This window comes from Heterodontus francisci, chromosome 27, assembly GCF_036365525.1.
Source record: "Heterodontus francisci isolate sHetFra1 chromosome 27, sHetFra1.hap1, whole genome shotgun sequence".
NCBI lineage: Eukaryota > Metazoa > Chordata > Chondrichthyes > Heterodontiformes > Heterodontidae > Heterodontus > Heterodontus francisci.
This window is the reverse complement of record NC_090397.1, coordinates 12,185,821-12,213,807: the sequence shown is the minus strand read 5'-3', so window position 1 is coordinate 12,213,807 and position 27,987 is coordinate 12,185,821. Positions and strand designations below refer to the sequence as shown.

The window sequence follows — 27,987 nt, the reverse complement described above, 5'->3', positions numbered from 1 at the left end:
GGGTAGGGCTGGAGGAGTTTAGAGAGGGGGAAAAAAAACATGAAGGGATTTGAACACAAAAATGAAACTTAAAATTGGACGCTTTGGTGGACTGGAATCCTATGTAGGTCAGCGAGCACAGAGGTCACTAGGTATGGGATAGGAGAAGGGCAGCAGGATTTTGCTCCTGAATTTTCTACATGTGGGGTAATTTCACGATTACTTTGTACAGATCAGCAGAAATGAGCCCACTTTTCTTTCAGAGGGGGAGGCCCCCTATTACTCTTGCCCACGTAAGACCCTCTTGATTCACCAGTATTAAAATAATGTTCATTGGAAAATCTACTCTTTTGTGTTTGTTTATTTCAATGTTACAGCCTCTTGTCTCACCGTCGGCGCAGCTCATTGGTTGTTTGTTTACCTGAGCTGGAGATATTTCCTGGGGATTTATTAATTTCTAATGGCGCTGAGCATCTTTATCGTACTGTGTCAACACCCACTCTCAGCACAGGTAAGCTCATGGGCCTGTATGTTATTTGCTTCCCTATATTTGATTATCTGGATTGTTTGCCTTGGCAATATTTAATATTTCAGAGGCTTGGTTTCCTAAATATTCAGCATTGGGTGATTTGGAAAGATGCGACCTGCCAGATATAATATCAAAATTCTAAAGCCATCACAATTTTCTCTTTCAGAATCCAAGAAGTCAAAATGGCCCTTCACAAAACGAGGAACGGTAATGCTTTGTAATGTTTAAATAGTGTTTAATATTTCAGCACTCCCTCAGATTTTGTAGGTGGAATGTGGGACAGATTGAGCAAACAATGCATGTACACTGAGCAGCTTGTGTCAGACACTTCCCAAGATAACAGCAAGTTGTACCTCACTCACCTCTTTGTACTTGAGATTGGGGAGGCTACGTTCCAGTGATTCTCTCAAACCCTGATAAATTTAGCAAGTACAAACTCGTTTAACCTAATCTGAAGCTTAACCCTAATGTGCTGTACCTCTGCTGATATTAACTGCCTATTCACATATCTGTAACACTAATAACTAAGATACAAAGTTTCTTTCTTACAATAAACATTGATGTAAAATATCCATGTTATATATAATTAACTAGTATCCAGCTGTAGAAACAGCACTATCTTTCACCACTCGTGTTAAATTGGAAGGAGTGGATTAGCCCCATCTTTGTCCACTATTCTTCCTTGGGCTCCTTCCACATCGCTGTCTTCAGTCGAGTGAAGTTGGAGGCTGAGCATCCAGGGCTCCTCTCCAAAAGTGTCCCAAAAATGGGCTCTCCCCAATTCCTCAGGCCATTATGATGACAAGTTCTGTTGCTGGTTATAATCACTTTTTTTTGGCCTAATTTACCTCTTCTCCCCAAACACTAGGATCATAGTAAATATGAGCAGGAGTAGGCCATTCAGCCCATCGAGCCTTCTCCGCCATTCAAACAGATCATGGCTGTTCATCTACCTCTAAGACATTTTTCCCACTATCCCCATATCCCTTGATGGTGTTCATATTAGAAATCTATCGATTTCTATCTTGAACATGCTCAATGATTGAGTTTCCACAGTCTTCTGGGGTAGAGGATTCCAAAGATTCACCACCCTCTGAGTAAAGAAATTCCTCCTCATCTCAGTCTTAAATGTGATGTGTCCTCTGGTTCTAGACTCACCAGCCAGAGGAAATATCCTATCCACATCCACCCTGTCACGGCCTGTAAGATTTTTTTAAGTTTCAATGAGATCTCCTCTCATTCTTCGAAACTCTAGAGAATACAGGCCCACTTTTTGCAATCTCTAATCATTAGACAATCCTGCCATCCCAGGGATTAGTCTGGTGAACTTCTGTGGCATGACTGCAGCCACCCTCTAACATCTTTCCCAGAGAGCCATTATATATGGGCAAGCCTTGACAGTTAGTGCTAACAGACTGTCCATTTTTTTGCGGGGTAGGGGAGGAGGGGGAAAGTGTCTGGTTCTTGACAGCCATTGACATGTGTTAGGAGCAGGGCGTCATTGCATTGGGACTGGGACCAGGAATTGCGGGTCAGTTTGTTGCTCCCTAACTCAGGGTGCGAAGGTCAACTGTGGCACTGTGACCTCTGCCCCCAGCAAAGATCTGACTCGAACTGGATGAGGGCTGGAACTCAGGCCTTCCTTGTCTGTAGGGGCTCAGCTGTTCACTGCCTGAACCCTGTTGAGTCATGGGCGGAAGCTGTGATTTGCAGTCTTTATTTCTGAATGCATTTGTGTTTGGTCCTAACCCCATGAAAGCTAAATTAGAACACTCTTACCTGTACAAGAGGGCCAATATTACAAGTTTAGGATCAGGTACGGTAGTATAGTGGTTCGATTACTAGTTAAAAAATCCAAAGACCCAGACTATTAATCCAGAGAGTTTGAGTTCAAGTCCCACCACAGCAGTTTGTGAATTGGAATTCAGTCTAATAAAGATAAATATCTGAAAATAAAAAGCCAGTATCATTAAGTCCATCATAGAATATTTACAGGACAGAAGGAAGCTATTCGACCTGTCACATCTCTGCCGGCTCTCTGCACAAGTAACTCAGCTAGTCCCACTCCACCACTTTTTGCCTGTAGCCCTGCAAATATTTTCTCTTCAAGTATTTATCCAATCCCTTTTTGAAAGCCACGATTGAATCTGCCTCCACCACACTCCCAGGCAATGCATCCTAGATCCTAACCGCTCGCTGCGTATAAAGATTTTCCTCATGTCGCCTTTGGTTCTTTTGCCATTCACATTAAATCTCTGACCGCTGGTTCTCGATCCTTCCGCCAATGGGAACATCTACTCTGTCCAGACCCCTCATGATTTTGAACACCTCTATCAAATCTCCTCTCAACCTTCTCTAGGGAGAACAGTCCCAGCTTCTCTAACCTACAAGGTACAAAGAACAGTACAGCACAGGAACAGGCCATTCGGCCCTCCAAGCCTGCGCCGATCTTGATGCCTGCCTAAACTAAAACCTTCTGCACTTCCGGGGACCATAACCCTCTATTCCCATCCTATTCATGTATTTGTCAAGATGCCTCTTAAACGTCGCTATCGTACCTGCTTCCACCGCCTCCCCCGGCAGCAAGTTCCAGGCACTCACCACCCTCTGTGTAAAGAACTTGCCTCGCACATCCCCTCTAAACTTTGCCCCTCTCACCTTAAACCTATGTCCCCTAGTAACTGACTCTTACACCCTGGGAAAAAGCTTCTGACTATCCACTCTGTCCATGCCGCTCATAACTTTGTAAACCTCTATCATGTCGCCCCTCCACCTCTGTCGTTCCAGTGAAAACAATCCGAGTTTATCCAACCTCTCCTCATAGCTAATGCCCTCCAGACCAGGAAACATCCTGGTAAACCTCTTCTGTACCCTCTCCAAAGCCTCCACGTCCTTCTGGTAGTGTGGCGACCAGAATTGCACGCAGTATTCTAAGTGTGGCCTAACTAAAGTTCTGTACAGCTGCAGCATGACTTGCCAATTTTTATACTCTATGCCCCGACCGATGAAGGCAAGCATGCCGTATGACTTCTTGACTACCTTATCCACCTGCGTTGCCACTTTCAGTGACCTGTGGGCCTGTACACCCAGATCTCTCTGCCTGTCAATACTCCTAAGGGTTCTGCCATTTACTGTATACGTCCCACCTGCATTAGACCTTCCAAAATGCATTACCTCACATTTGTCTGGATTAAACTCCATCTGCCATTTCTCCGCCCAAGTCTCCAACCGATCTATATCCTGCTGTATCCTCTGACAATCCTCATCACTATCCGCAACTCCACCAACCTTTGGGTCGTCCGCAAACTTACTAATCAGACCAGCTACATTTTCCTCCAAATCATTTATATATACTACAAACAGCAAAGGTCCCAGCACTGATCCCTGCGGAACACCACTAGTCACAGCCCTCCATTCAGAAAAGCACCCTTCCACTGCTACCCTCTGTCTTCTATGACCGAGCCAGTTCTGTATCCATCTTGCCAGCTCACCTCTGATCCCGTGTGACTTCACCTTTTGTACCAGTCTGCCATGAGGAACCTATCCACATAACTGAGCTCTCTCATCCCTGGAACTACTCTTGTGAATCTTTTCTACACTCTGTCTAAAGTCTTCACATCCTTCCTAAAGTGTGGTGCCCAGAATTGGGCACAATATTCCAATTGAGGCTGAACCAGTGTTTTATAAAGGTTCATCATAACCTCCTTGTTTTTGCACTCTATGCCTCTATTTATAAAGCCCAGGATCCCATATGCTTTATTAACCGCTTTCTCAACTTGCCCTTTTACCTTCAATGATTTGTGCACCTATACCCCCAGGTCCCTCTGCTCCTGCACCCCCTTTAGAATTGTACCCTTTATTTTATATTGCCTCAGGGAAGGAAATCTGCCATCCTTACCTGATCTGGTCTATATGTGACTCTAGTCCCACACCAACATGGCCTAGCAAATTAGTCAGTTGTATCAAAATTGCTACAAGGAATTTCAGTTCAAGAAGGCCTACCACCACTATCGCCTTCTTGAGGCAAATAATAATAAATAGTAATAAATGCCTGCCTTGCGAGAGATGCCCACATTCTGAAAATGAACCTTTTAGAAAGTCTACACAGTCAGTGAGGCGATTTGCCCATTAGCAGCGCAAATCCAAAATTTGGGACATGATTGAGCACAACTTTCCAATTGTTTCCTTTTAATGGTCAGTAAATCATGCTCAGTCTGTGTGCTGTTTCTGACAAGGATAGGGGTTGGGGAAGAGGATGAGGGCCCCATACACATGGGTTGCGCAAGTTCCCGAGCTGGTCAGGAGACTCAGGCAGATCCAGTGATAAGGACTAAGGTAAATTGATCTTGATGTTATCGAGGGGCTTGCCCAAAACTGAATCTTTGCATGGGATTCCCCCACCAGCCAAACAGTGCCCCTCAGAGTTCTGTGCAGCAGAAGTGCAAATTCACACCAATTTTATGCAATTGTTTCACGTTTCTGGTTTCAGAGCAAAGTGAAGCAAAAGCAAATATCCGACTTAGAGAACCTTCTGGTGTCAGTAGAGATCACGGACTGCACGGATCACGGCTTCCAACAGTACAAGGTATTTTGTCCTGCCACATCACTGCCATTGATCAAATGCCTCTCCTGCCTTCACGCAGCCTCTCAGTTCACCTCTCTCTGACTTCTGACGTCTGTGCTCCGAAGGAACTCTGCTGATGTCAGTAGTTTCTAGTTCTAGAACTATAGTATTTACTACTTTGCATAAATCACTATGAACTCGCCTCTCAGCCACCTTTAGGAAGAGGAGGAGACCATTCAGCCCTTCAAACCTGTTCTGCCATTCAGTTAGATCACAACTTCATTTTACCCGCCTATTCTCTGCATCCCATAGATACATACACTCAACAAAAATTGACCTCAGTCCTGAAAGCTCCAATTGGCCCATAGTATCCACAGCCTTTTTCAGGACAACGTTCCAGATTTCCACTGCTCTTTGTGTGAAAAAATGTTTTCTTGATTTCTCTCCTGAGTGGCAAAGCTCTAATGTGAAGATTATGCCCCTTGCTTCTGGACTCTCCCACCAGAGGAAATAGTTTCTCTCCATCTACCCTGTTGAATCCTTTTATCATTTTAAACACTTTGATCAGATCACCCATAAACTCTAAACTCAAAGGAATACAAGTCTGGTTTATGTAACTTGATGTTAAAATTTAACCCTTTTAGTGCCGGTATCATTCTGGTGAACCTGCACTGTACTTCCACCAAGGCCAAGATTCCTGAGGTGTGGTGCCCAGAACTGAACACTGTACTCCAGATGAGGTCTTTCAAAGTTGAAGAGCTGAAATTTCCCTCATAACTAGGTCCTCTGACGTTAGGGAATCAGTAAAATGTTTCTCTGTCTGCACAGTTTAACTGTCTCCCTTGTGCCAATGTATAGGCCTTTTGGTAGCTGTTTATATACTTATTTTACCTTGTCAGGATAAAAGCTGGACATATGTAATGAAGATCCAGAACGTTAACCCTGAAACCCGGACTAAGCAACAGGATAAGAAGCTACAGCAGGCCATGTGGGAGATCTTCACCACTGAATGTACCTACTTTGGTGACCAGTTATTGGTGATGGAGAAGGTAGATTCAATCTTAACTGTTCAAAGAGTTAATAAGAAAACAACCTAACCTAACTATAACAGATTCAATGTACAGTGAATCTGGTGGATATCGACGATTCTGAACAGCTGGAAGTAGTGGAGGATCAAGGACAATTATTTTCCAAAAGCTGAAGGCTACAAATAGTTCCTGAGGGCATTTTGATTCGCTTTGCCCCACCTCCAGTTTCCCATTGTCCCTCCCCCCATTTACCCATTGTCCTCCCCACCTCCAGTTTCCCATTATCCCTCACCCCCTTTTCCCATTGTCTGCCCACCTCCATTTTCCCATTGTCCCCCCACCTCCAGTTTCCCATTGTCCACCCACCTTCATTTTCCCATTGTCCCCCCACCTCCAGTTTCCCATTGTCCACCCACCTCCAGTTTCCCATTGTCCACCCACCTTCATTTTCCCATTGTCCCCCCACCTCCAGTTTCCCATTGTCCACCCACCTTCATTTTCCCATTGTCCCCCCACCTCCAGTTTCCCATTGTCCACCCACCTCCAGTTTCCCATTGTCCACCCACCTCCAGTTTCCCATTGTCCGCCCACCTCTGATTTCCTATTGTCCCCCCCCACCTCCAGTTTCCCATTATCCCTCACCCCCTTTTCCCATTGTCCCCCCACCTCCAGTTTCCCATTGTCCGCCCACCTCCATTTTCCCATTGTCCCCCCACCTCCAGTTTCTCATTGTCCACCCACCTCCATTTTCCCATTGTCCCCTCACCTCCAGTTTCCCATTGTCCCCCCACCTCTGATTTCCCATTGTCCCTCCCTCCAGTTTCCCATTGCCCGCCCACCTTCAGTTTTCCATTGTCCCTCACCCCCTTTTCCCATCGTCCCTCCCTCCAGTTTCCCATTGTGCCCCCCACCTCCAGTTTCCCATTGTCCCCCCACCTCCAGTTTCTCATTGTCCCTCCCTCCAGTTTCTCATCTCCCCCCACCTCCAGTTTCCCATTGTCCCCCCACCTCCAGTTTCCCATTGTCCCCCCACCTCCAGTTTCCCATTGTCCCCCCACCTCCAGTTTCCCATTGTCCCCCCACCTCCAGTTTCTCATCTCCCCCCACCTCCAGTTCCTTATCTCCCCCCACCTCCAGTTTCCCATTGTCCCCCCACTTCCAGTTTCTCATCTCCCCCCACCTCCAGTTTCCCATTGTCCCCCCACCTCCAGTTTCTCATTGTCCCCCCACCTCCAGTTTCTCATTGCCCCTTCTCCAGTTTCCCATTGTCCCCCCACCTCCAGTTTCTCATCTCCCTCCACCTCCAGTTTCTCATCTCCCCCCACCTCCAGTTTCTCATTGTCCCCCCACCTCCAGTTTCTCATTGCCCCTTCTCCAGTTTCCCATTGTCCCCCCCACCTCCAGTTTCTCATTGTCCCCCCACCTCCAGTTCCTCATCTCCCCCCACCTCCAGTTTCTCATCTCCCCCCACCTCCAGTTTCTCATCTCCTCCCATCTCCAGTTTCTCATCTCCCCCCACCTCCAGTTTCTCATCTCCCCCCACCTCCAGTTTCTCATCTCCTCCCACCTCCAGTTTCTCATCTCCCCCCACCTCCTGTTTCTCAATGTCACCCCACCTCCAGTTTCCCATTGTTCCCCCACCTCCAGTTTCCCATTGCCTGCCCAAATTTCCCATTGACCCTCCCACCTGTATCCCTTTGCCCCTCCCCTTTCTCTGACTGTAGAGGCTCACTATGCTATCTAACCTTCGAGACAGCCATTTCAGTCTTCACACTCAGATCTAGATTGTGCAAGGCCAATTTTAACAAGCCAAAACTGATGTTAACAGGGCAGTGGCAGCTTTAAACTGGGGTTGGTAGACTATCTGTTTTTTTTACCACTGACACTTAGACCGCTGACATGTTTAAAGCGGCCTTCTGATGGGTAGCTGGTACAAGGCCTGTTTCAGGCAGTAGACCTCTTTACTGTGGAAATTGGGGTCCTATGTCGTAGTTCAGGCATTGATAGCAATTTTAAGGGACCTGTAGTGACCGTGCACTGCGGACAGTCTGCCCATTAGTCCTGCCATTGAGTGGCCTAATCAGCAGTGCTGCCCGCTCTAAAAAGGCTCCAAAACAATGTTTCAGGTTACATATTTGTGGTGGTAGGAGGAGCAAGGGTGCTCAAGAATGGGTCCTTCCTGGTTCAGTGGTACATCACAGATGCCACTGGTCAGTATAAAGGGAGCACCATTTTACAAGTTGTTAAAGTGGACTTTGAGCCCCTGGTTTTTAGAAGCTTCTCATATTTTATTTCTGTTTTAAAGGTCTTTCTGAACACTTTGAAACATCTACAGAGCAGAGGATGGCTTCTGGACGTTGATTCTTGGAGACTGTTTGCAAACCTTAATGAATTGTCCACGGTAATCAGAGCAGGGACTAGGGTGGAATTGCATTCGAGTTACTCTAATATTACATTGGCAATGTGCACAGCTTTGAGATTTCTGTTATAAAGACGGTGTACCTCATGTAAACAGAATGGGCGGAACTTTCAACTTCAACTGGGGCCTAAAACAGGTGGGAGTGGATTGGTCCACCCCACCCAATTTCCCTCTTAGCTTACTGAGTGAAGGGTACTATTTCCTGGTTTCAGCTTGTACTATGAAACTAGAGCATCTTAAGTTGCTTCTGCCTTTGCCAAAATTTCATTATAGCCCCAGTTGTACTGGGGACTTACTCCATCAGCTTAATCTTGGAATACATTGTGTACATTGTGTGACATGAGATACTTTGGTGTGAAACTGACACAAAACTCACTCTGAGTTCAGTTTACACTGAACGACTGACAATATTTAAGGAACAACCCTGACTTGATGTCTGCATATATTACAATGGAAATCACAATCAATGTGTTACTGTGCTTGCCCAAGGCTTGCTGGCAATACACGTCTTACCAATGCTGTGCATTCCTTCCTTTCCTTTGCCTCATCATTGGTGGTCATCCTTCAACCCCTGGGTTCTGCTCTCTGGAATTCCCACCCTAAGTCCCTCCACCTTTCTCTCCCCATTTAAGCTGCTCCTTAAAATCCACCTCTTTGACCAAGCTTTTGGTCACTCCTCAATCCCTCATTTGGTTTGACATCCATTTCCCTCAATCCTCTGAAGCACTGGGAGACTTTTTTAAAACATTCATTCTCGAGATGTGGGCATCACTGGCAAGACCAGCATGTATTGCCCATCCTTAGTTGCCCTGAGAAGATGGTGCTCAACCTTCTTGTACCGCTGGTAGCGGTTTGATACAACTGAGCAGCTTGCTATGCCACGTAAAGTCAACTATGTTAGAGTGGAACTGGAGCTGCCTACTGCCCAGACTGGGTAAGGATTGCAGGTTTCCTCCCCCGAAGGCCATTAGTGAAGAGTTTTTCTCTACATCAAAGGTGCAAGTTGTTGTTGAGTTGTCCCATTGTGATTAAGGTGGTGCATCCCGCACCTTATCTCATTGATTCCGAATGTAAATAGTACAAGGGTTGCTGTGGTGCCATTGCTAAATTGTGCTCATCATTCACGCTCCAAAACTAGTTTAAATTTAAGTTTTGAACAGGGCACAAATTGCATTGAGGGCACCCACCAAACAATGTGTTATGTATCTCACACTTCAGTAGACATAATCCTGTGCATTGTTTTGTCATATTAGGTGAGCTTGGATTTCTTGACCAGTCTCCTGGAAACAATTCAGAGTTCTTGGAAGTTATCATCTCTCATCTCTGTGTTGTCAAAGGTACTTGCTACAGAATATTTTCTATATTGGACTTTTAATACTGAATGAAATCACAACGGCCCAGCTCTGAAATCACAACGGCCCAGCTCTGAAATCACAACGGCCCAGCTCTGAAATCACAACGGCCCAGCTCTGAAATCAGCAGTTGCTATGTTACAGTCTTTCACTCCCTCTTACCCAGTGTTCCCTGTTCTGGAGTTCATGTTTTTGGTCTTGAAACTGTTCCCAACTCCCTACATCATGAAAGGTCTCTGTGTAGCAAATGACAGCAGGAGCCCTGGCTGCTTTCTACTCCTCGGGCTGCAGAAGCCAATTGTAGCACCTGTAACACTACTTGGCTGAGACCAGTTAACTCAAACAGGCTGGGAATCAAACCTGAGATGTTCAGTTTCTTGTGTTTAATGTGGGTTAGATTTTAGCTTTGGACGATCCTGTCAAATGGACGACAGTGAATTGGCTGCACGTTTCACATCTCTCCGGATTGTCGTTTCCACTGGCCGCAGTGGAAGTTCAGTTTACACTTTCACCCCAAGTCAAAATGACTCATGTTTTATATTTACCAGTGGAACTATCAGGGGAGCTGAGTTATCAAGTTGCTCAATACCCTGTGTAGAGAGAGAGAATAAACGATTTCCATTAATATACTGCCTTTCACAACCTCAACGTCCCAAAGTACGTACCAGTCAATGAAGTAATCACCGTTGGAATGTAGGATACACAGCTACCAATTTGCACACAGCAAGGTCCCTCAAAAAAGCAACGTGATAATGACCAGATAATCTGTTCTGTTGACGTTGGTTGATTGATAAATATTGGCAGAACTGTCGAGCTGTTCTTTGAATAGTGCCATGGGATGTTAACTGGGTTCTATACAAATGTATTCGCACTCTTTTGTTGCAATTAATGAAACCCTAGAAATTTAGGGCCATTCAGCCCATCCTGTCTGTGCTGGTTAATTGCCAGAGCAATACCAAATGCACTGAGAGTCAGATCACTGTACAAACTGTTGGTTTGATTTTTAGGTTTCATAAGGATGGCCGGTTTTGGCACTGGAAAAATTGATGCCAGTGCAATATCATAAGATAGCCTTACACTGGAACATTCATCTTTGTTTTCAAATCCCTCCATAACCTCTCCCCTCCCTAACTCTGTAACCTCCTACAACCTGCCAGCCCAATATCTGACTGGGAGCACTGTGCTGAGACAGGTTACAAAAGTTATGGCATAGTCCATTTCCTTTCAGTAACATCTCCCAACCTGGTGCAGAGAGCCAATAGTGTGTTTCATTATGATCTGATCACTGCTTTCATATTTAGAAGTACTGTTTTATTGAAATTAAAAGGATTTTTTTTTCTAACGCAAAAATGTTTTCCATTAGTTTCAGGAGAGTGTGTGCTGCAATCTTCAGAAGTATTGTCTGAATTACTCCGCAGCTAACCTCTACCTCAATAACCTGAAGACGAGGGAGGACTTTGGAATCTTTCTTAAAGTATAGTATAGTAGCTATTGCAATTCTCTAATATTGCCTATTGTGTACAAACATTAAAGACACACTATTACAAAGGGTATGATGATGTAATGGCTCTGGTACTGGATGGGCAACCCAAGGATCTGTGATATCAAATCCCACCTCGGCAAGTTGTGAATCTAATGAATGCACAATTTGTGAGTTGGCACCAAGGGTAATAAAGAAATGAGATTTGAAATATTTGCGGATTGCATCAAAACCGTACTGGTTCACTAATGTCCTTCAAGGATGGGAACTTGCTGCCCCACCCCAGTCTGGGCCTACACCTGACTCCGGTCCCACTCTATGTGGTTGACTCTAAATATCTCCTGAAGTGACGTGTCATTCAATTGTAACAAGAGTCACTGTATTCAGGGCAATAAATTCAGCCTTGCCACAGTGACTGACAAATTTAAGGTGAATGGCAAAAGAACCAAAGGCGACATGAGGAAAAACTTTTGGATGCAGCGAGTGGTTAGGATCTGGAATGCACTGCCTGAGAGTATGGTGGAGGCAGATTCAATCGTGGCTTTCAAAAGCAAATTGGATAATAATCTGAAGAGAAAGAAATTTGCAGGGCTGTGGGGAAAAGAAAGGGGTGTGGGACTAGCTGAGTTGCTCTTACAGAGACCCGGCATGGACATGACAGGCCAAATGTAACCTTTCTATGATTCTACAGATATATTCCTTATCCCATGTATTGTTGATGAGAGTACAGTAGTGCCGTGATTATTTTACTGGACTAGTAATCTAGAGGCCAGCACAAATAAATCAGAGAACGTGAGTGCAAATCCCACCATTAAAGTTTGAGAATTAGAATTCAGTTTAAAAAAGCTGGGATCAGTAAAAGTTTTTTTTTTATTTCCAAAATATACTTTATTCATAAAAATCTGTTAAAAAATGCATTACCAGTTTCAAACAGCACCAAGTCAAAAAATACAAACAGTGCAAAGGAGATCAGTTTCCTTCAATACAATCATGAGTTGCCTCACAACCCTTCCATTTCATTTGTTATGCCATATACATTTTTACATTTTACAGCAAACGAAAACTTTCCCGATACAGTTCGAGGGGTTTCCTCATGGATCCAGCCCCTCAGTCCAGCTTGGTGGGGGGACCTTACACTGTGGTCTTTCCCCATTGAGCCTTTGCTGCGGCTGCCCCAAGCTTTAGTGCGTCCCTCAGCACGTAGTCCTGGACCTTGGAATGTGCCAGTCTGCAACATTCAGTTGTGGACAACTCTTTGCGCTGGAAGACCAGCAAGTTTCGGGCAGACCAAAGGGCGTCTTTCACCAAATTGATAGTCCTCCAGCAGCAGTTGATGTTTGTCTCGGTGTGCGTCCCTGGGAACAGCCCGTAGAGCACAGACTCCTGTGTTACAGAGCTGCTTGGGATGAACCTCGACAAAAACCACTGCATCTCTTTCCACACCTGCTTTGCGAAGACACATTCCAGGAGGAGGTGGGCGACTGTCTCTTCCCCACCACAGCCACCGGGGGGGCATTGTGCGGAGGGGGCGAGACTTCGGGTGTGCATGAAGGATCTGACGGGGAGGGCCCTTCTCACCACCAGCCAAGTTACGTCTTGGTGCTTGTTTGAAAGTTCTGGTGATGAGGCATTCCGCCAAATGACTTTGACGGTCTGCTCGGGGAACCATCCGACAGGATCCACTGTCTCCTTTTCCCGTAGGGCCTTGAGGACATTCCGTGCAGACCACTGTCTGATGGACCGGTGGTCAAAGGTGTTTTCCCGCAGAAACTGCTCCACGAAGGATAGGTGGTACGGCACGGCCCAACTGCATGGAGCGTTCCACGGCAATGTGACCAGGCCCATCCTTCGCAACACCGGGGACAGATAGAACCTCAGCACATAGTGACACTTGGAGTTTGCGTACTGGAGATCTACACACAGCTTGATGCAGCCGCACACGAAGGTGGTCATCAGGATGAGGGCCACGTTGGGTACATTTTTCCCGCCCTTATCCAGAGATTTGAACATTGTGTCCCTCCGGTTCCAGTCCATTTTAGATCCCCAGATGAAGCGGAAAATGGCTCGGGTGACTCAGTAAAAGTTTTTTTTTATTTCCAAAATATACTTTATTCATAAAAATCTGTAAAAATTACATTGCCAAACAGTTTCCAAACAGCACCAAAAAATACAAACATTGCAAGGGAGATCAGTTTCCTTCAATACTGTCATGAGTTTCTTCCCAACCCTTCCGTTTCACAATTGTCATGTCAATTACAGTTTTACATTTACAGCAATTGAGAATATTAACGATACAGTTCGAGGGGTTTCCCATGGATCCAGCCCCTCAGTCCAGCTTGGTGGGGGAACCTTACACTGTGGTCTTTCCCCATTGAGCCTTTGCTGCGGCTGCCCCAAGCTTTAGTGCGTCCCTCAGCACGTAGTCCTGGACCTTGGAATGTGCCAGTCTGCAACATTCGGTGGTGGACAACTCTTTGCGCTGGAAGACCAGCAAGTTTCGGGCAGACCAAAGGGCGTCTTTCACCGAATTGATAGTCCTCCAGCAGCAGTTGATGTTTGTCTCGGTGTGCGTCCCTGGGAACAGCCCGTAGAGCACAGACTCCTGTGTTACAGAGCTGCTTGGGATGAACCTTGACAAAAACCACTGCATCTCTTTCCACACCTGCTTTGCAAAGGCACATTCCAGGAGGAGGTGGGCGACCGTCTCTTCCCCACCACAGCCAACGCGGGGGCACTGTGCGGAGGGGGCGAGACTTCGGGTGTGCATGAAGGATCTGACGGGGAGGGCCCTTCTCACCACCAGCCAAGCTACGTCTTGGTGCTTGTTTGAAAGTTCTGGTGATGAGGCATTCCGCCAAATGACTTTGACGGTCTGCTCGGGGAACCATCCGACAGGATCCACCGTTTCCTTTTCCCGTAGGGCCTTGAGGACATTCCGTGCAGACCACTGCCTGATGGACCGGTGGTCAAAGGTGTTTTTCCGCAGAAACTGCTCCACGAAGGATAGGTGGTACGGCACGTCCCAACTGCACGGAGCGTTCCGCGGCAATGTGACCAGGCCCATCCTTCGCAACACCGGGGACAGATAGAACCTCAGCACGTAGTGACACTTGGAGTTTGCGTACTGGGGATCTACACATAGCTTGATGCAGCCGCACACGAAGGTGGTCATCAGGATGAGGGCCACGTTGGGTACATTTTTCCCGCCCATGTCCAGAGATTTGAACATCGTGTCCCTCCGGACCCGGTCCATTTTAGATCCCCAGACGAAGCGGAAAATGGCTCGGGTGACTGCCACGGCGCAGGAGTGGGGTATGGGCCAGACCTGCGCCACGTAGAGCAACAACGTGAGCGCCTCGCACCTGATGACCGTAGGGCCTAAGTGACTATGAAAGTCATGCAAACCCAACTGGTTCCCTAATGTCACTTCGGGGACGGAAACCTGCCGTCATTAGCCAGTTGACTCTCTTCCTGGTCAAGGTGGTTGGTTCTTTGCTGCCCTCTGAAGTGGCTTAGCAAACCACTCAGCTATATCAAACCTCAGGGCAACTAGTGTTGGGCAATAAATACCAGGCTTGCCAACACCCTGAGAATGAATTGGGGAAAAAAGAATAATAAAATATCCTTCCTGTCTGCAATTGTTACATTGTACCATCGTTAATTGTGTAAGTTAAAATTAGCCTCAGAAACTAGGCCCATGGGTAGGAGATACAAGTCATGAAGACTTGATATTTCATTTATATGTAACAAAACCCTCCCACATATCCTATTGTTTGCTGTTCTACATTCCTTGCTTGTCATACTGTGAGAAACGTAGCCCACTTGATAATAATTTACACCAAGTCAAACTCTGAAGAAGTAAGTTTATTTAACATTCTTGCAAGATCGAGTGTCCTACAAGCAGGCACACCGATCAACATATTCAGTTCATGTTTATACAATACAAATCCATTTTTCCACGCCTTTAGTTTACATTATTGGTTATAACATATTATGACACTAACCTATCCTATAGTTGCTACAGTCTCCTCCTCTGTTTACTTCTCCCCCTACTCTAACTTTCTAGCCCCTAACTCTTGTTGTTGTTTTACCTTATTTGGCTCTCCATTGTGTGTTTTAACTTGCAGCTGTCAGCCTTTATCTTAGTGGGGCAGTTTCTTATTCACTACATCCTTTGTTCTAACTCTTGCTGTTTCTCTTTTCTCTGCCTAAGCACAATTTTTAACTGCTGTACTATCTCAAGGTCTTTACTTACATACCCTTATCAGTTCTCTTTTTCAGTGATTTCATTATGTTGTGTAAAAATGACTTCTTGGTAATTTTCCACAAGCTGTAGAAACAACATTTCAGTATTTCTTATTCTCACAATTCCCCCTTTTCTTTTACTTAATCCTTGTTGTTTTCTACACACTGCGGAGGGTTCTCATATGTCCTCTTAAATTCTCTGAGCATTATTTCAGCCGCCTTTTCAATGTCTGTATTTCCGTTGATACTATCCACTTTGTCATTACCTAACAGGTACATACTCTCTTCCTGGCCTCTTTGTATTGACATCTGCTTCGTCAAAGCTGTCTCAATCAATCGCTGTGTCAGCCCTCTTACACAAGGAATAATACAACACCCGATGGCTATTAGTATTCCGACAACCGTAATCAGGGAGGTAAAAACCGAGATGATCATGCCTTTCCATTTTCCAAACCAGGATTCAAGCCACCCCGTCAGGGAAGTGTCTGCTCCTGAATTTTCGGCCATCTCTTCTGCTAAAGTTGTTAACCCTTGCAGTGCTCGGGTGATTGAACCATCGGGTGCTGTGTTATTTGGGATAAATGTGCAACATTTCCCTCCTAACATTATACACACACCTCCTTTTTCTGCTAAGATCATATCTAGAGCCAGTCGATTTTCCCAAGCCATTCTACTAGTGGCATCTAATTGTTCAGCTATACCTTTTACCGCATCTCTAGTATAATTTATAAATCTTTGTTGGTTGTAATAAATATAATTTATCCAATCTACATTTTTGTTAATCGTGACCCACCAAAACAAAGACTCGAAACCGGCGGTTATTTGGTTTCGGGCCTTGAATTCATCAGGTACCCTTCTTGGGACCCCTATGGAATCCAAGTACACCTGGTCGTCAAAAGAGTTCGCTATCGCTTCCCTTTTACCCCTTTCCCTCGTTATTATCTTTTGTTTCTCAAATGCCAAGGTGAATGGTATTGCCAATTGAACAATTGCACACGTCCCCTTCCACTGGGAGGGTAGGGTCTGTCTCAGGATTTTTCCTCCGCAATACCACCATAAATCCGCTCTGGGGACATTCAATGATGATTAGTTCCCTCCCCTGACTCTTCCAGTTACGTCCTCAGTCTCTATGCATGACTTCAACTCTCCCATATTTCTGGTTAGCTCCGCACCGTGTCGACTTACGCATGATGTGTGATTCACACCGGTGGCTAAAAATGAAGGGGGAGTCCTTGAATCTTTTTTCTCTAGGGGAGGGAACATTAGTGACAAGGATATGCAAGTTTTGAATACCCCAAGCCGTCTTATCCTGATATAGGGCTAACATGCATTCCATGCCCTTTCGGTCACGCTCCCACCCCAGCGGGAAAGATACTACTTGAGCTATCGGTCTACCAGATGCACAAGCATAGCAATTGTTTTTGTTCAAACTTTTTACAGTATATTTTATCCATTCTACCCAGGCATTTGTGTCCCCGTAACCGGTTTCTATCTCAATTGTCTTTCTCAAGTCTTTTACCTCTATTATTTTTACTATGTTAGGATCGTTATGAGAGGTCCCTTTGAGTTTGTTAGATGGTTTACCAGTCTTATCTATTGTTACCTGAAAACAACATTTTAATTCACCTTTCTTTTTCCCTTCTCTAACTGTTACTCCAAACACCTTGTTGTCTAATTGGAAGTGGGTAATACAAAAACATCCAACCCATTTTATTTCCTGGCTACTTTTGAAAAGAAAGAGAGAAAGAGAGAAGGCACACAATATTACAAACAGTATTTCCGCGCTCGCGCCGCTATATAAAAAAGTTCGTTACTCAAAGTCTTTTTAGCTTTATTTTCAATGGTTCTTCTGTTAATTCGGTTGTCCAAGTTCCTTCCTCGGCCGGGGGGGGTTGTACCGGCCCCTTGATTCTTGTGTAGTGGGTCCAACCTCTTTCTGCCGTTCTTATGGTTGTTTCAGTGGTTAGGAGAGTCTGGTATGGTCCTTCCCAGTTCAGTTGTAGTTTAGTCTCTTTCCACGATTTCACCAGAACCCAATCTCCTGGTTGGATCTTGTGCACTGCAAATTCGAGAGGTGGGGTCTGTGCTAACAGGCCTTGCTTCCTGAGGAATGACAATGAGGAAGACAACTCCAGTATATAGTTCTTTAGAAACGAATCTTTAGTTTCTAAGGTTGGCATCTCGCCCCTGGTTCCCATATAAGGTAATCCGAATAGCATTTCATAGGGGGACAGTCCCACATCTTTTCTAGGGGCTGTCCGAATTCTGAGTATCGCTATAGGTAAACATTTGGTCCAGGGTAACCTTGTTTCAAGTACCAGTGCCATGCCTTTCTGCTCACTTCCACATTCCCCCCTTTTATCATTCTATGATAACCTTCTCTCTACTGATATTCACTAGGATTATGTGGATCTATTTACTCAAATAACATTTAAACAGTATAATATAAAAGCAAATATAAAAAACTCAGCAACTGCTGAATCAGAAGGGTAGGCTGAGCCACCCTCTAACAAGGGGGCGTGTATTAGCCTGGTCGGTATGTTTTTCATTCTAACTTTCCCCTGGGATTGTCATGTCTGGGTGATAAGAAGAGTGCTGTTGAAGTACAATGTCTCTCTCTCTCTCTCTCTCTCGCTGTACCAGCTGCAAGGCCAAGTTGCCTCTGCAGCCCTGAAGTTATGAAGTCAGCTAGCTTGTTAGCAATACATGACTGATTAATTGTTTCATCTTAAATGTTCCCATGTAATTCTGTTCTTAAAAATTCTAAAATCTAAATTCTGTTCTCACAGTCCCCCTTTTGATTCTTCAAAACATTTTTAAAAAATCAATCCCTTGATCCCACCTAGGTGCCTTTAATGGTCTCTATTTGTCTAGAAACAGCCTTCAACACCCAGAGGGGTCGCACTCAATACGCCGCCTGCTTGTGCCATAAGAGGGGCCTGCGGTAACTCTGTAAAGGCATAAGTTTTGCAGGGGCTTCAACTACTTGTTTACAACATAAAAGGGTGGAACACTTGTACAATTACCATCTCATTTAAGCTTCACTGTTTTTCTCTGGCTTCATCTCTATTAACGAAAACTTTCTGCGCTTCTCTGAGCAGTTCGTCCAATTGTTTTTCACTCCATCCATCTATCTTTTGAATTTTCTTTTGGATGTCTGGCCATGATTTTGTTACAAAATGGACTCGAAGGAGTCCTTGGGCAACCGGGTCTTCTGGATCTAAACCTGAATATTTCCTCATTGTGTCCCGTAATCTCTGTAAGAAATTTGAGGGAGTCTCATCCTTTTCCTGTCTTACTTCGAAGGCCTTATTCAAATTTTGTGATTTCGGGACAGATTCCCTAATGCCTTTTACTATCAGATTTCTAAGGTCTTTCATCTGGCCCCTATGGCCGACGTTATTGTTCTGCCACTGCGGGTCTTGATTAGGGTATTTTTGTTCAGCTGGTTCGTTTCCCCCTACCCCGGGAGGGTTTTCTCTTTCCCAAATTTTCAGGGGTCTTCTACGAGGACTTTCATTTCCTTTTTAAACACTCTTACCTCTCCTGACGTTAATGGTGCACTAACAAATCCAATTTCATTATTTCCTATTGGTACCTCTCTCAAGGGCATCATTGTCTTAGGAGACTCTCTGTCTCTATCGTCGTCGTTATCGTCGGGTTTAGGGGTGGTCCTTCTTGCTGTCCTTAGATCATATTTGGGTCTTTTTCTCCTTGGTTTTTGACTCTAAATCCCAATACTCCAACATCCGTCCCAATGGACTTTCTGGAGGGATGTTGCCGGCAGACTTTCCTTGTCTCCCATCGTCTTCCTTTTTAGACGATTTATTTCCCATGGTAAACTGAAGGGTCTTGTACCCTACGGTATTCACCTCCTAGCTGAAGGGTCTTATACTTTACGGTATTCACCTCCTAGCTGAAGGGTCTTATACCCGACAGTATTCACCTCCTAACTGAAGGGTCTTGTACTCTACGGTATTCACCTCCTAGCTGAAGGGTCTTATACCTTACGGTATTCACCTCCTAACTGAAGGGTCTTATACCATACAGTACTCACCTCCTAGCTGAAGGGTCTTATACTGCCCCACAGTATTCACCTCCTAACTGAAGGGTCTTGTACCCTACGGTATTCACCTCCTAGCTGAAGGGTCTTATACTGCAGGACTGTAAAATTCACTCCTCAAGGACTTTTAGTACTTAGAAGGTCTTATCCTACAGTCTTTTAGTACTTAGAAGGTCTTATCCTACAGTTAACCAGTATTCACCTCCTAACTGAAGGGTCTTATACCTTACGGTATTCACCTCCTAGCTGAAGGGTCTTATACTGCCCCACAGTATTCACCTCCTAACTGAAGGGTCTTGTACCCTACGGTATTCACCTCCTTACTGAAGGGTCTTATACCATACAGTACTCACCTCCTAGCTGAAGGGTCTTATACTGCCCCACAGTATTCACCTCCTAACTGAAGGGTCTTGTACCCTACGGTATTCACCTCCTAGCTGAAGGGTCATATACCTTACGGTACTCACCTCCTAACTGAAGGGTCTTATACTATACAGTACTCACCTCCTAGCTGAAGGGTCTTATACTGCAGGACTGTAAAATTCACTCCTCAAGGACTTTTAGTACTTAGAAGGTCTTATCCTACAGTAAACCATAAGTCACCAAGATAATACTTAAAAGTTGTTTTTCTTACCTTGGTCCGTGCACGGAGTTGCCTGACTTCACGTGTGTACCTGCCGCACTAAATACTTGTTCAGAGTGACTTCCCTAGGATCGTTTTCAGTCGATTACTCGGGTCCGCGACCGACGAGAGAAACGAGACCGTTTTTAAATTAACGGGACGCGTCTTCTCGTCTGTCGTCGGCCGCGGTCCCGGCAATGATGAAGAGATCCCGGACGAGCCCCCAATTGTGAGAAACGTAGCCCACTTGATAATAATTTACACCAAGTCAAACTCTGAAGAAGTAAGTTTATTTAACGTTCTTGCAAGATCGGGTGTCCTACAAGCAGGCACACCGATCAACATATTCAGTTCATGTTTATACAATACAAATCCATTTTTCCACGCCTTTAGTTTACATTATTGGTTATAACATATTATGACACTAACCTATCCTATAGTTGCTAGTCTCCTCCTCTGTTTACTTCTCCCCCTACTCTAACTTTCTAGCCCCTAACTCTTGTTGTTGTTTTACCTTATTTGGCTCTCCATTGTGTGTTTTAACTTGCAGCTGTCAGCCTTTATCTTAGTGGGGCAGTTTCTTATTCACTACATCCTTCGTTCTAACTCTTGCTGTTTCTCTTTTCTCTGCCTAAGCACAATTTTTAACTGCTGTACTATCTCAAGGTCTTTACTTACATACCCTTATCAGTTCTCTTTTTCAGTGATTTCATTATGTTGTGTAAAAGTGACTTCTTGGTAATTTTCCACAAGCTGTAGAAACAACATTTCAGTATTTCTTATTCTCACAATACCATGCTGCTGCTTCAGAAACTTCCCTCTGTTTTATTTACCTGGGACAGTGGTGTGAACAGAATGATCAGTGCAGGCGACTGCACTTGTCCGACCTGTTGGTCTCCCCCTTGCAGAGATTGACGAGGTATCCGTTACTCCTGAGGAACATTTTGATGAGAAGCACTGACGCAGCAGAGAAACAGAGGATTCAAGCAATCATCGAACAAGTGGACAATTCTATACGTGAGTGCACATTCCTAACTGCAGGGGGGATTCAGTTTGAATTGACATGACTGGGCTTTTCTAACAGAGTGGAGCCAGACTCCATAATGAGATGGTGGAAGCACTTTGTATCGATTCATTCAAATGCAATGCAAATTTCTATTCAGAAAATAACATTTTGGGTTACAGTATCTTGAGACATGACATGTGACAAGTGTAACATGCTTGGGTGGAACAGGTGACTTTGGACCTATGGTTCTCAAAGCCCTTCGTCACTGGGGGTTTCCTCACCTTATGTCTGGGTCTGTTGGAGGCTAATTAAGTGATTAGTCAACAACTTCATTATTGTATCACGCCACTACCAGGATGGTAGATGGTGAACTGGATGGACCTTGGTCTCGGTAAATCCTATGATGTTGTGCACTATAGGGGGAGTTTTAAATCATCCTGATTGGTGGAAATGGGCGGGGAGGCAGTTAAAATGGAGCAGCTCCATTTCCTGCCAATTTCCCATTGGAGGGACGAATGAGGCTCCTGCCAGACTGTGGCAAGGACCTTGTTAATAAAGACACATCAGGGTACAAAGCTGCACGTGGGACCCCAATGACATTTTAACCCTCTCCTGAATGGGACATACATGGCGGCTGCCTAAGGTTGCCAACTTTGGCTGGATGTAATCCTGGAGATTTCATCACATGACCTTCAATTGCCCCTCTCTGTCACCTAACATGTAGTGCCCCGCCGTCCCACACCCATTGAAAAGCATACAGACTCTTCATTACCTGGCTGGATGATTCTTGACTAACGGTCAAACAGCTTTTTCTTTCTCAATGCCAACATTTTGTACCAAGTCAATAAAAGTGGTGAAAGAAAATAATTTTTTTGTTAATGCCCCTATGATTTTTCTCCTGGGTTGTTGTCAGCAGTGTCCTGGAGATTAATCTCTAATTCCTGGAGACTTCAGGGCAATCCTGAAGGTTGGCAACTCTCCGTCCCTCCTGCCAAGTAAAACTCTCAGGAACCTGGCTTCGGTCATTTTAAAAAAAGAAATTCCTCGGCGGATTTAGGAGGAGCAGGAGCACTCCTACTGACCCTGTGAGGTAAGTGCAGGTCTCTGCTGCCACAAGACTCTTGCAACAGGCCTCCATCTGCCTCCCCCACCCACCTCCGCACTCTGCCACTCAGACTTACGGTGTAGCTGCCAGCCTTCCTTTACTGCTAGTGAGGGACCTCCGCAGCCCTCCTGATCTTCACACCCTGCCGATCCAGCTGCCACTTTCCACCCGAAATGGGCAATCAGCTGACTGGTGGCGTTCCCAGTCCTGCTCCTTGGGATTGCCAGCTGCTCCAGAGGGAGTTAAAATCAGACCACAGAAGTAACTTTGGCAGGCTAAACATTCAGCTTCTTCCCCCCAGTATTTTTTGTGTCATTCAAACATATTTCCATGTGAAAATCCCAGTTGTTTATAGATCTTTGTTGTGTTCTGTGTGCATCAGGTGACCTTGAGGGGAAAGTGAAGTGGCTGGAAAGGTTTCAGAAATTTCAGCAGCTCCAAGAGATTATTGTTTGGCCTCCAATCTGGGAAAGAAATAAGAAAGCCTTTGTACCTGAGGTGGGTCTGTTCTCCTCACTGACTGTCTGTCTGTATCTGAGGTGGGTCTGTTCTCCTCACTGACTGTCTGTACCTGAGGTGGGTCTGTTCTCCCGACTGTCTGTCTGTACCTGAGGTGGGTCTGTTCTCCTCACTGACTGTCTGTCTGTACCTGAGGTGGGTCTGTTCTCTTGACTGTCTGTCTGTACCTGAGGTGGGTCTGTTCTCCTCACTGACTGTCTGTACCTGAGGTGGGTCTGTTCTCCTTACTGTCTGTCTGCACCTAAGGTGGGTCTGTTCTCCTAACTGTCTATACCTGAGGTGGGTCTGTTCTCCTGACTGTCTGTAACTAAGGTGGGTCTGTTCTCCTGACTATCAGTACCTGAGGTGGGTCTGTTCTCCTGACTGTCTGTACCTGAGGTGGGTCTGTTCTCCTGACTGTCTGTACCTGAGGTGGGTCTGTTCTCCTCACTGACTGTCTGTCTGTACCTGAGGAAGGTCTGTTCTCCTGACTGTCTGTCTGTACCTGAGGTGGGTCTGTTCTCCTGACTGTCTGTCTGTACCTGAGGTGGGTCTGTTCTCCTCACTGACTGTCTGTACCTGAGGTGGTCTGTTCTCCTCACTGTCTGTCTGTACCTGAGGTGGGTCTGTTCTCCTCACTGACTGTCTGTACCTGAGGTGGTCTGTTCTCCTCACTGTCTGTCTGTACCTGAGGTGGGTCTGTTCTCCTCACTGACTGTCTGTACCTGAGGTGGGTCTGTTCTCCTGACTGTCTGTACCTGAGGTGGGTCTGTTCTCCTGACTGTCTGTACCTGAGGTGGGTTTGTTCTCCTGACTGTCTGTACCTGCGGTGGGTTTGTTCTCCTGACTGACTGTCTGTACCTGAGGTGGGTCTGTTCTCCTGACTGTCTGTACCTGAGATGGGTCTGTTCTCATGACTGGCTGTACCTGAGGTGGGTCTGTTCTCCTGACTGTCTGTAACTAAGGTGGGTCTGTTCCCCTCACTGACTGTCTGTACCTGAGGTGGGTCTGTTCTCCTGACTGTCTGTACCTGAGGTGGGTTTGTTCTCCTGACTGTCTGTACCTGAGGTGGGTCTGTTCTCCTGACTGTCTGTACCTGAGGTGGGTCTGTTCCCCTCACTGACTGTCTGTACCTGAGGTGGGTCTGTTCTCCTGACTGTCTGTACCTGAGGTGGGTCTGTTCTCCTGACTGTCTGTACCTGCGGTGGGTTTGTTCTCCTGACTGACTGTCTGTACCTGAGGTGGGTCTGTTCTCCTGACTGTCTGTACCTGAGATGGGTCTGTTCTCATGACTGGCTGTACCTGAGGTGGGTCTGTTCTCCTGACTGTCTGTAACTAAGGTGGGTCTGTTCTCCTGACTGCCTGTACCTGAGGTGGGTCTGTTCCCCTCACTGACTGTCTGTACCTGAGGTGGGTCTGTTCTCCTGACTGTCTGTACCTGAGGTGGGTCTGTTCTCCTGACTGTCTGTACCTGAGGTGGGTCTGTTCTCCAGACTGTCTGTACCTGAGGTGGGTCTGTTCTCCTGACTGTCTGTACCTGAGGTGGGTCTGTTCTCCTGACTGTCTGTACCTGAGGTGGGTCTGTTCTCCTGACTGTCTGTACCTGAGGTGGGTCTGTTCTCCTGACTGTCTGTACCTGAGGTGGGCTTCTTCTCCTGACAGTCTGTACATGAGGTGGGTCTGTTCTCCTGACTGTATATACCTGAGGTGGGTCTGTTCTCCTGACTGTCTGTACCTGTGGTGGGTTTGTTCTCCTGACTGACTGTCTGTACCTGAGGTGGGTTTGTTCTCCTGACTGACTGTCTGTACCTGAGGCGGGTCTGTTCTCCTGACTGTCTGTACCTGAGGTGGGTCTGTTCTCCTGACTGTCTGTACCTGAGGTGGGTCTGTTCTCCTGACTGTCTGTACCTGCGGTGGGTTTGTTCTCCTGACTGACTGTCTGTACCTGAGGTGGGTCTGTTCTCCTCACTGACTGTCTGTACCTTAGGTGGGTCTGTTCTCCTGACTGTCTGTACCTGAGGTGGGTCTGTTCCCCTCACTGACTGTCTGTACCTGAGGTGGGTCTGTTCTCCTGACTGTCTGTACCTGAGGTGGGTCTGTTCTCCTGACTGTCTGTACCTGCGGTGGGTTTGTTCTCCTGACTGACTGTCTGTACCTGAGGTGGGTCTGTTCTCCTGACTGTCTGTACCTGAGATGGGTCTGTTCTCATGACTGGCTGTACCTGAGGTGGGTCTGTTCTCCTGACTGTCTGTACCTGAGGTGGGTCTGTTCTCCTGACTGTCTGTACCTGAGGTGGGCTTCTTCTCCTGACAGTCTGTACATGAGGTGGGTCTGTTCACCTGACTGTATATACCTGAGGTGGGTCTGTTCTCCTGACTGTCTGTACCTGTGGTGGGTTTGTTCTCCTGACTGACTGTCTGTACCTGAGGTGGGTTTGTTCTCCTGACTGACTGTCTGTACCTGAGGCGGGTCTGTTCTCCTGACTGTCTGTACCTGAGGTGGGTCTGTTCTCCTGACTGTCTGTACCTGAGGTGGGTCTGTTCTCCTGACTGTCTGTACCTGCGGTGGGTTTGTTCTCCTGACTGACTGTCTGTACCTGAGGTGGGTCTGTTCTCCTCACTGACTGTCTGTACCTTAGGTGGGTCTGTTCTCCTGACTGTCTGTACCTGAGGTGGGCTTGTTCTCCTAACTGTCTATCCCTGAGGTGGGTCTGTTCTCCTCACTGATTGTCTGTCTGTACCTGAGGAAGGTCTGTTATCCTGACTGTCTGTCTGTACCTGAGGTGGGTCTGTTCTCCTGACTGTCTGTTTGTACCTGAGGTGGGTCTGTTCTCCTCACTGACTGTCTGTCTGTACCTGAGGTGGGTCTGTTCTCCTCACTGTCTGTCTGTACCTGAGGTGGGTCTGTTCTCCTGACTGTCTGTCTGTACCTGAGGTGGGTCTGTTCTCCTCACTGTCTGTCTGTACCTGAGGTGGGTCTGTTCTCCTGACTGTCTGTCTGTACCTGAGGTGGGTCTGTTCTCCTGACTGACTGTCTGTACCTGAGGTGGGTCAGTTCTCCTCACTGTCTGTCTGTACCTGAGCTGGGTCTGTTCTCCTCACTGTCTGTCTGTACCTGAGGTGGGTCTGTTCTCCTCACTGACTGTCTGTCTGTTCCTTAGGTGGGTCTGTTCTCCTGACTGTCTGTCTGTACCTGAGGTGGGTCTGTTCTCCTCACTGTCTGTCTGTACCTGAGGTGGGTCTGTTCTCCTGACTGTCTGTCTGTACCTGAGGTGGGTCTGATCTCCTCACTGACTGTCTGTACCTGAGCTGGGTCTGTTCTCCTCACTGTCTGTCTGTACCTGAGGTGGGTCTGTTCTCCTCACTGACTGTCTGTCTGTTCCTTAGGTGGGTCTGTTCTCCTGACTGTCTGTCTGTACCTGAGGTGCGTCTGTTCTCTTGACTGTCTGTCTGTACCTGAGATGGGTCTGTTCTCCTGACTGTCTGTCTGTACCTGAGGTGGGTCTGTTTTCCTCACTGTCTGTACCTGAGGTGGGTCTGTTCTCCTCACTGTCTGTCTGTACCTGAAGTGGGTCTGTTCTCCTAACTGTCTGTACCTGAGGAAGGTCTGTTCTCCTGACTGTCTGTCTGTACCTGAGGTGGGTCTGTTCTCCTGACTGTCTGTCTGTACCTGAGGTGGGTCTGTTCTCCTGACTGTCTGTCTGTACCTGAGGTGGGTCTGTTTTCCTCACTGACTGTCTGTACCTGAGGTGGGTCTGTTCTCCTCATTGTCTGTCTGTACCTGAGGTGGGTCTGTTCTCCTAACTGTCCATACCTGAGGTGGGTCTGTTCTCCTGACTGTCTGTACCTGAGGTGGGTCTGTTCTCCTAACTGTCCATACCTGAGGTGGGTCTGTTCTCCTGACTGTCTGTAACTAAGGTGGGTCTGTTCTCCTGACTGTCAGTACCTGAGGTGGGTCTGTTCTCCTGACTGTCTGTACCTGAGGTGGGTCTGTTCTCCTGACTGTCTGTACCTGAGGTGGGTCTGTTCTCCTCACTGACTGTCTGTCTGTACCTGAGGAAGGTCTGTTTTCCTGACTGTCTGTCTGTACCTGAGGTGGGTCTGTTCTCCTGACTGTCTGTCTGTACCTGAGGTGGGTCTGTTCTCCTCACTGACTGTCTGTACCTGAGGTGGTCTGTTCTCCTCACTGTCTGTCTGTACCTGAGGTGGGTCTGTTCTCCTCACTGACTGTCTGTACCTGAGGTGGGTCTGTTCTCCTGACTGTCTGTACCTGAGGTGGGTCTGTTCTCCTGACTGTCTGTACCTGAGGTGGGTTTGTTCTCCTGACTGTCTGTACCTGCGGTGGGTTTGTTCTCCTGACTGACTGTCTGTACCTGAGGTGGGTCTGTTCTCCTAACTGTCTGTACCTGAGATGGGTCTGTTCTCATGACTGGCTGTACCTGAGGTGGGTCTGTTCTCCTGACTGTCTGTAACTAAGGTGGGTCTGTTCTCCTGACTGTCTGTACCTGAGGTGGGTCTGTTCCCCTCACTGACTGTCTGTACCTGAGGTGGGTCTGTTCTCCTGACTGTCTGTACCTGAGGTGGGTTTGTTCTCCTGACTGTCTGTACCTGAGGTGGGTCTGTTCTCCTGACTGTCTGTACCAGAGGGGGGTCTGTTCCCCTCACTGTCTGTCTGTACCTGAGGTGGGTCTGTTCTCCTGACTGTCTGTACCTGAGGTGGGTCTGTTCTCCTGACTGTCTGTACCTGAGGTGGGTCTGTTCTCCTGACTGTCTGTACCTGCGGTGGGTTTGTTCTCCTGACTGACTGTCTGTACCTGAGGTGGGTCTGTTCTCCTGACTGTCTGTACCTGAGATGGGTCTGTTCTCATGACTGGCTGTACCTGAGGTGGGTCTGTTCTCCTGACTGTCTGTAACTAAGGTGGGTCTGTTCTCCTGACTGCCTGTACCTGAGGTGGGTCTGTTCCCCTCACTGACTGTCTGTACCTGAGGTGGGTCTGTTCTCCTGACTGTCTGTATCTGAGGTGGGTCTGTTCTCCTGACTGTCTGTACCTGAGGTGGGTCTGTTCTCCAGACTGTCTGTACCTGAGGTGGGTCTGTT

General features: G+C 46.6%; 1 protein-coding gene across 7 annotated transcripts in view; it reads left to right on the top strand.

Moving 5' to 3' along the window:
- plekhg7 (pleckstrin homology domain containing, family G (with RhoGef domain) member 7) overlaps positions 1–27,987 on the top strand; it is a 128,961-nt gene that overhangs the window by 69,957 nt on the left and 31,017 nt on the right. For 6 of the 7 annotated variants that reach the window (XM_068059693.1, XM_068059690.1, XM_068059689.1 and 3 more), the window contains 9 exons: positions 357–490; positions 675–715; positions 4,998–5,093; positions 5,972–6,121; positions 8,406–8,501; positions 9,773–9,856; positions 11,235–11,345; positions 21,124–21,298; positions 22,775–22,890. In XM_068059693.1, coding sequence (XP_067915794.1) covers positions 357–490; positions 675–715; positions 4,998–5,093; positions 5,972–6,121; positions 8,406–8,501; positions 9,773–9,856; positions 11,235–11,345; positions 21,124–21,298; positions 22,775–22,890 — 1,003 coding nt within the window. The remainder of the gene's footprint in view (positions 1–356; positions 491–674; positions 716–4,997; positions 5,094–5,971; positions 6,122–8,405; positions 8,502–9,772; positions 9,857–11,234; positions 11,346–21,123; positions 21,299–22,774; positions 22,891–27,987) is intronic. The other variant, XM_068059695.1, reaches the window with a different exon arrangement.